Below are 8,967 nucleotides of genomic sequence, written 5' to 3' on the forward strand. Positions count from 1 at the left end.
GAATGGGAGTGTAAGTCCTGCCATTCAAATGGTGAGTGCTTTCTTTTTTCACCTTTAGCCTCCACTGCTTACCATATAAACATATCACAAGGTATGATGAAGGTATAAAGAGCAAAGCTATTTTACTGTTGGATCCAAAATTATTTAAGTTTATGCAGGATTTCTCACATGAAATTTGGATTGTAAGTGTATGTGGTTTGATTTTTGTGCTTCTGTTTACATTGAACATGAGTGGAGACTTTATTTAATAAGGGTGGCCACTTTCAGTTGATTTTATCAAAATGTATTAATAGCTTGAATAAACCTAATCAAAGCTAACTATATTAGCACAATGTCTGTCAGTGTGAATATTATCTTTGCTAAGGTTTTGTTATTATGTAATGAAAGGTTTTCCTTAGTGGTCTGCAAAACATAACTGCCAATTTAAGTTAAAACAACATGTGATGTGAGTCAGTACACTTGTTTGCCAGCTAACAACGCTGACCGTTTTTATTTTTTCAGTCTTCTTTAGTGTGAAAGGAGCAGTGTTTTGTCATGCGTCAACAAAGAATTGCACTCTGTCTGCTTACAAGGAAACAAATGTGTGGCAACATAAGATTTTTTTTCAGCTTCCATAGACGTCAAGGGACTGTGGAAACACTTTGAACAAGCCAGCCAGTGATTCGAGACCACTGCTTTGAGAGAAGAGTACACATTTTCTGTCTGTGTGGTTGGCAGTCTGTTTACTGGAAGGGCTGCACACTCAGAGCACATGTTGCTGCATGTGCAGACAGTGAGCCCCAGGAAGCCTGTGGAGTTGAAGTGTAAATGCAGGGGCAAAGTGTTTTTGCAGAAAGTGTTTTTGTTGAGCTGGTGGGGGGTGTTTGTGTGCATGTGCATGCATGTGTGTCTGTGATTTTGTTTGGAGAACTTTGCAAATAACCAGCAAGACCACACTAGAATCCTGTGTGTATGTGTAGTTCTGTGTGAGTTTGCTGAGTCCGTATTTAAGCTCCCTTTCTGGGAAACAGCATTCCCTGTTCTGCTGAAGCGAGCTGTAAGAGGCTGGAGGGCTTTGAGAATGAAGAGGCATGTGCTGGTTTCAGTATGTCCCAGGTTGGTCTATTGTACACAGAAAGTGGTAACAATGGGAGGGTTAAGTATCAGATATACACACCAAACCCTGGGACTCAGTTGCAAGTAATTAAAACTGGCAGTTGGCAGTGATAAGAGTCAGGCGACTGTAATGGCCATTCTAAGGTCATACCATAATATTTGGATGATGAATCAGCCTCCTATTAAATGTGTTCTCATGCTGTTGACCCAAGGTTTTCTCCCCTCCCCATGTCCTGTTGGCCCTGACGGAGGCACAGAGAGGAGCTAGAAAGGCTTTGTATGATCCTGGTGCCTGTTTGTAATGACATTGTTGTTTATTTGGTATGCTACAGCTTTTGCTTTGACGTTATTATGCTCATCATTTTATGCTTTTTCCCCCTCGACTAGTTTGTTCCTCCTCAAGGTGTATTTAGAGCCACGAGTTATCATTTTTGCTTTAATAAAATGGACAGTCTTACAAGAGGACATCTGCAGGCAGTAGATGTTGGTTTGGACATACTGTAATTTTAGTGGGCCCTCTGAGTTTTTATCTTTCCACATCCTTAAGGTGAACAAAAATGTCATAACATGGCTACAACTAATGAAAATATGGCGATAATTTTTGATCGATCAATTAATAGTTTAAAATATGATTGAGTTAATGCTGAAAAATGTTCATCACTGGTTACATTAACATGGGACTGATGTACCAGTGCCTAGAAAAATTATATTTCTGAGAAAAGCATGATTCAAAACCACCTTTTATGTCTAAGACAAGTTGGTCATTGAACTGAAACCTTTCAGTCATGACTCTCATTTTACCAACAAAATCTGTTGAGTTCCTGTTAATATATCATCTGATTATTCCTTTTATCTGTCTCCCCCTCAACAGAAACAGCGTATGACCTTCTGCCCAGAGAGTTTCAGCTGCCTTCGTCTACTCAACTGAACCCAAAGGTCATGAGTCAAAAAAGCGGTGGAGAGGCAGAGCCTCCATCTTCAGCTTCTCTAGCATCAGGTAGGATCCTATTACTCTTATTTCTCCTCTATGAGCAGGGCTGATCATGCCCCACCCCAAAAACACAGTTCATGTAAGATTCTGTACCTGTAGGCAAACAAACACCTGGAAATGGTGAGAAAGCCAGTCAGACAACTAATCTGCTGCTATGTGATCCTTATGTGTCGGTCCTGAAAGGAAGGAAGGTAGTTACATTAGAATGAAGTCAGCTGAACATGCTTGTTACTGTATCTGTACCTGCTTGTACTCTGTGAAATATTTGGCTAAGAAGATTGGCTGTGACATGTTGTGATCTCTTACAACAACACAATTTTGAAAAGTAGGTCATGCACAGCAGGTTCAGATAGTATTTATACCCTTCATTCTTTGGATTGTATTCTGCACTCAATGTATGTCAATTAAAATTTATGTTATACCCATAATGATGTGAGATCCTGCAAAGCTTATTATTTCACAGTTTTGCTGGCTTAGCACAAAATACAATTTTTCACTTCCAAGCTGTTGTTCACAGATGAAAACATATGAAGAGAAACACAAAAGTCCAGAAATGAGATGTGCAGCATTTTAAAAGCTCCACCTCCACCCCAACATCCACCTGTAGGCTCTGAGTCTGGCTTCTACCTCTGGGAGAAGTTAATATTATCAACTCTTAATTTTCATAATATTCCATTCTATGTCAGTTAGCTGACTGCAATACTGTTAATGCCAAATATGTGCACAAACTGAAGCCAGTTTTCATAGTCATAGTGACAAAAAAAGTGTTTTTCAGTTTTTTTTTTTTTTATAGGACATTGACAACATGCATGCAAGCATGATGCTTGCAATGTGGACAGACAGAAAAGGGTCACTCACAACCTTTAAAGCAATTTGGTTTGCTCCAAGTAGCTGTTGATGCGAAACATTCTAAAAGAACAAAAAAGAGATGAATGAAAGACAAACATTTGAGACATATTTCAAAAAAACACCTTTAGTTTTTTAGAAATCTCACTATATGCTTTTGTCAGGAAACTTTCAAGAGATGATAATGTTGTCATATTTCTTCGCTTTGACCCTTTGTGTACATTCACGTGATAGAAAGTGGTGTATAAATGTAAAACCTTCCTCTTAGAAGTGACTGCTTAACCACCCTCTGAAATGGTAAATAATTGAAGAACAAAATATGAACAATAAAGGGCAATAATACAACCAAGGCAGAAACAAACAGAGAAGAACAGACAACTGACTCTGGGCTCAGAATCTCCAGGGCATGGGCCACAAAGACACTTTACTGTGTGTCAACTGGGTTGTGTTAACTTTATTGAAAGTCTGCTTGGGGATATACAGCAGTAACACCTGGAACGATGTTAAATGGCTCATATTCCTGAATTCATTTTTCACATTTCCACACAGCAGACCTCAGGCCAGACAGTATTCCAGTATTGGAGAAACTGTACTGCATTTCTTTGTGTTTCGTTTCATGCTAAAAATGAGACTGCTTCAGCAGGTTTTATGCGCCTCATATTTCTTACCAACTGTATGTTTCACAATCAAATGATTCACCAAACATCCCAGTGTTAACAGCAGCCTGACCTTTTTCTTTAAGTCTGCACCTTCACCTTCTTTGTTCCCCACTCTTCACCTAGTTCACTGTAACTATTTGAATGCTTTTGAAATTACACTATATGTCAGCATGCTGGAGCCTTTGACATACAAAATACAGTGTGTTATTTATTTATATACATTTTTATCTGGATAATTTTTACTGTTCAGCTCTTATTGCTCATTCGCTGTCTCATTTTTATATTCCAGGAAGTTCCCTCTGAAGCAGGGAGTGTCTGCATATAAAATGGTCTGCAGTTCTCTGCTTCATAGGTCAGAAGCTTGTTTATTTTGTCTCTGTGGCTACGTTCAGTCCCAACAAAACAAACTTTTCTAGCCCCCTACACTCCAAAGAAATCTCCAATAATTGGCATGCATCATACTGTGCATATTGATGTTTTGAAATTCCCTCTCCATCTCATCATGTTGACATATTTCTCATATAGTTTAACATGAACAAAATTTTAGCAGTTCATTCTGATATTTGACTTTTTTAGTTGTCTTTTTTTTTTTTTTACAAGAAATTTGATTCTTAATTCTTTTTTAAATAAGGGGGACTGTACTCTTCTTTGGCCCCATATTTGTCACATGTATACTGTGCTTCACATAATGCACAATGGTTTACAGATGCACATGCAAGATCCAGTGAAAAGGGGGAAATTATAATTGGATGTGTAAAAAAAGAAAAAACTAAACTAAAGCAAAAAATAAACAATCATGAACAGATTTTGCTGCTTAAATGGGACTGCTAGCCAACACTGGTAGAGATGCCTTTATTCACTGTCAAATTATTTGTACTGTAGACACCATGTCCAGTTCTATGACCATGGAAGGCCCCCGCAGTGCTTTGTCCACCTCTTCCATCTCTACCGGCACTTCACCCACTGACCAGAATCCAGTTCACAGCAATATTGGTGACCCAGTGGACACCCGGAGTACCAGAGTAGTACCAGAAGTTGTGGAAGTAGAAAGTTCAAAAGGTAACGGCAACAGCAGCGGTAACTGCAGGAGTAGCAGTGAGCTGGGAGAAGGAGGAGGTGGAACATCCCAGGAGGCCCAACTGCATCACCAGATGACCCCATCTAAGCGCCGCACTGAACTGAACATCTCTCCACCTCCACACGACCTGTTTGATGATAGCCATATGTCCTGCCAGGATGAAGCATCTGCAGACTCAGAGCAGAGTAACAGCATCTGGCTGGATGACTCTCTGTCCAACTTTAGTATCATGAGCTGTGTCACTTACAATGACAACACAGAGGTGCCAAGAAAGTCCCGCAAACGTACCCCTCGTCAGAGGCCTGGTCCTAAGTCTGTGCCTGCAGAGCAAGCCAACATGGATATGTTTGATGCAGACAGTGCCAAAGGTCCACACTTTGTCCTGTCACAGCTAGGATCTGACAACAAGACAGGACCAAAAGGAAGGTTTGTGTGACACTTTGATTGACCTGTTAAATTCTAATGGCCAAAACATGCACGCACATCCATGTCATGTTCCTCTGCCTCTGATGAAGTTGCCAAAGGAGGTGGCAGTATGTGTCTATACAGATGGGCGTATGACTACTGACTGTATATAGCCGTATGACAATGACTGTTCATTGAGCAGTTCAAGGCAAACCCAGCTATAGCTGTCAGGGAAATATTCAGCCACCGCAAGCTTCAAGGTCAGTCTCTGAAGCTCTGAAGTTCTAAGACTCTGCTGGAGAAATGAACACCATGCTTCCAAAAGCTAATCTAGAGCTGAACTGATGAGTTGATAGACAGAAAATTAATCAGCATTTATATTTTCATAAATTATTTTTGTTCAGTCATTATTCATGAAAAACTGCCAAACAATCTCCGGTTCAGCTTCTCATATCTGCTGTTTTCTTTATTTTTTTGGTCACAAAAAGCTATCTGCTGAAAAGCTATAGGTTCTGGACTATTCACTGAACAAACAAGCAAACTGAAGAAACTCTAAGATGGCTCAGTGATTAGCACTGTCACCTCACAGCAAGAAGGTTCTGGGTTCAAACCCTGGCCAACTCAGTTCCTTTCTGTGTAGAGTTTGCATGTTCTCCCTGTGCCTCCATAACCCTCATTGGGATAAGTGGTATGGATGTTGGTGTTTGGTAGTTGTATCATTAAGTTTTTAAGAAGGTGTTTTTCTTTATTTTACCTTTCTATTTTCCTAAAGATCCTTCTGTCTAATCTCATACAGCACTCATTGTGATTGTCAGAATAGGTATTATTAGTAAAAGACACACATCAACTGATGCATACCTTCAGCAAACTGCACTGGCTCTAAATTTCCCACCACACTATGACTGATGAAGTGCAGTTTGATACAAACAATGGTCAGCCGCAGTGAATCGCACAGCCTCTCTCAGGGACCTAGGATAAGCAGAGCAGAATAAATAAATAGATCACTGAATGCTTTAAGAGCTGTAGGTCTAATATGCTTTGCTGCTTGGAGGGCTCCTTAACTGCATTGCTCAGAGCACCATGGCAGCTTCAGAGCATTTTCCCTGCTGCGGCTATGACAGCAACAGATGCAGTATAATAGGTCTCACATTATGTCTTCCCTTCAACTAGTATGGTGCTGAACCTAATGTCAGTGCCAATCATAGCATATCACAGATCATCCCTTCATATAAAAGAAAAAGGATAGGGTCTTATCCGTAATCCTCCACAATGGCAAAAGATGCCAGCTAGGTTGAATGTACTACAGCAGAATTGCTAGAAAATGTTAAAATTCACAGGCATCTGATTATGTCTCTGTTAAACTGGTCTTTGTTGCAGCTCGGATGATGCTCAGACAACTAAGCAGAAAGGAGGAACTCTTTTGATGCAATATCCACAGAAGAGTGAAGGGAAGGAGCTGAAGATCCTTGTCCAGCCTGAAGCTCAGCACCGAGCCCGCTATCTGACTGAAGGCAGCAGAGGCTCCGTGAAGGACCGCACTCAGCAGGGATTCCCCACTGTAAAGGTAAGTAAGTAAGTAAAAGTTTATTTATATAGCACTTTTCTTAACCCGAGTTACAAATGCTTAACAGTATTATTAAACAATGATCATAAAAATAGTACCAATAACAGTACACAATAAATAATCAGGCAATCAATTACAGAAACAAAATCTATAACAATAAACAAAACAAACTAAGGATATACAAAGATACAGTATGGACAATACAATAAATGTAATAAGCTAACAAATGTCCTGGTGAGACCTGGACTTGAACGCCTGCCTAAACAAATGGGTCTTCAAGAGTAAGCAAAAGACACTGTAGTCTGAGGCAGATCTAATCTCAAGCAGAAGGCCGTTCCATAGCTGAGGAGCAGCCATCGCAAAAGTCTCTAGAGGTCTCTAGATGAGAGTACTACCTTTTGAAACAACAATCTCTCCTTGTCATTCACAAATTTATGTATCAGTTGTCAGTGACAGAGGAAACCAGTCACTTTAAACCACTGGGTAACACTCAGAAATCTAGCCTTCACTTTAATTCGTCTGTAAAACTATGGAAGAATGTACAGTAGATAACTGAAACTCCACTACCCACCATCTGGCATATACTGTCAGAACTAGAATTTAGCAGCAAAAGATAAACACAGACTGGTTTTAATCATTTGAATTGTTTGCACGAGAAGATAGAATGAAGACAGATTAATAAACAACCCAAGACTAATTAAGGAAGGTAGTGTAAGAGGGCAGGACACATGAAGCTTAATTGCTTGTTGAGAAGCTGCCAAAATGCACATGAAGGACATCTGCTGGACAAGTAGGGAAATACACTTAGTGAAGAGACAGAATCAAGTCCAGCTGCGATGGGATAGGATCGAAAATGATCTGATCCTTACTAGACAAGTTTTGAAAAGTTGTTCATAAATTTCTTGGCACAGTCTGCTTAAGTTTTGTACCAAATATTCTTACTCGTGTAAAAAATTGATTCCTATCCTACAATATACATCAAAATCAGACCTTCTTAATTAGCTGACATATTTTAATGTATCTTACTCCTTATCTTGTCTCACTTCCACAGCTCGAGGGTGTGAATGAGCCAGTGGTGTTGCAGGTATTTGTGGGAAATGACACTGGGCGTGTGAAGCCTCATGGATTTTACCAAGCTTGCAGGGTAACTGGTCGCAACACCACAGCCTGCAAGGAGGTGGACATTGATGGCACAACTGTCATTGAGGTGCCCCTTGATCCAAGCACCAACATGACACTAGCGTATGTACTTTTCTTGAGACTGACTGAACAAACACATCCCCTTTGTGACTCTAAGTGTGGCTTTTATGTGCCCAGTCATACTTGACCAATTATTCATATCAATTGCTCAATAAAGTGACATGAGCTGTAAGGTGGTTAAATATACAATAAAAATACTTAACTGAAACCCTTAGGGATCATAGTGCTACACAATAAAATGCTGAGTATTAAATGTTGTAAACATCTGCTAGTTTAGCAGATAATGTTACACTGCCTTCTCAGCTAACAATCACTCTCTGTGCAGGGTGGACTGTGTTGGGATTTTGAAGCTCCGTAATGCTGATGTTGAGGCTCGTATTGGTGTGGCTGGGTCAAAGAAGAAGAGCACACGCGCTCGGCTGGTGTTTCGGGTCAACATCTCACGTCCAGATGGATCAGTGTACACACTACAGACTTCCTCATCTCCGATCCTTTGCAGTAAGTGGGTTAATGTTAGACTTCCAATATTTTCAGAGAAATACTTCATAGATTCGGGTGTATTATTTCACTGTATTGAACCAGTTTCACTAGAAGTGAAACTTCTAAGAGGTGAAACAAACAGTTGACCTGTAACCTACTTAGTTAAATATTACCATTATACTGTAAGCCGAGCTACTTTCTGCAACAGGAGAGGTTCTGTTTCTCGAATTAAATATAACCTGAGGTCAGCAAACTTTTGATGTTGGCATTTGAATACATCATATAAAGAGCCCTTTAAATGCAACTGTTATTTAGTAAGGGTGTGGGTATATGTATAAGTATTAGGGTGTGGTTGGTTTCATAAACAGGAAAGATGCTTAAGGCCAGTTTCTGTGTAAGTGGATTCGAGAGTGACAGAGCAGAAAGAGAAGAAAAGGACGAAACAATAGATGTATGTGGACTTTTGTTTGTACAAAGCCTGTACAAGCATGTAATCCAGGGAAATATCCTTCCAAAAATGGTAAAAGAGTAGTAAAAAGGTTTATGAAACCCATTAGGGGGAAAGAGGAGTGGTTTTGAGGGTCAGTATTTACCATTTGAAGGCCTGTGAGAAATATCCAGCTATGTGACTACATGAGCCTGGTTCAGC

The 8,967-nt window shown here is 40.0% G+C and overlaps 1 protein-coding gene across 4 annotated transcripts in view; it reads left to right on the forward strand.

Annotated features, from left to right (window-relative positions):
* nfat5b (nuclear factor of activated T cells 5b) overlaps positions 1-8,967 on the forward strand; it is a 26,523-nt gene that overhangs the window by 10,212 nt on the left and 7,344 nt on the right. For 3 of the 4 annotated variants that reach the window (XM_020608917.1, XM_020608924.1, XM_020608932.1), the window contains 5 exons: positions 1,967-2,092; positions 4,474-5,095; positions 6,452-6,638; positions 7,690-7,880; positions 8,164-8,336. In XM_020608917.1, the coding sequence (XP_020464573.1) occupies positions 1,967-2,092; positions 4,474-5,095; positions 6,452-6,638; positions 7,690-7,880; positions 8,164-8,336 (1,299 nt within the window). Of the gene's footprint in view, positions 1-1,966; positions 2,093-3,880; positions 3,944-4,473; positions 5,096-6,451; positions 6,639-7,689; positions 7,881-8,163; positions 8,337-8,967 lie in introns of those variants that run through there. The other variant, XM_020608938.1, reaches the window with a different exon arrangement.

This window comes from Monopterus albus, unplaced genomic scaffold (assembly GCF_001952655.1).
Source record: "Monopterus albus unplaced genomic scaffold, M_albus_1.0 scaffold4.1, whole genome shotgun sequence".
In the NCBI taxonomy this organism is placed as follows: domain Eukaryota; kingdom Metazoa; phylum Chordata; class Actinopteri; order Synbranchiformes; family Synbranchidae; genus Monopterus; species Monopterus albus.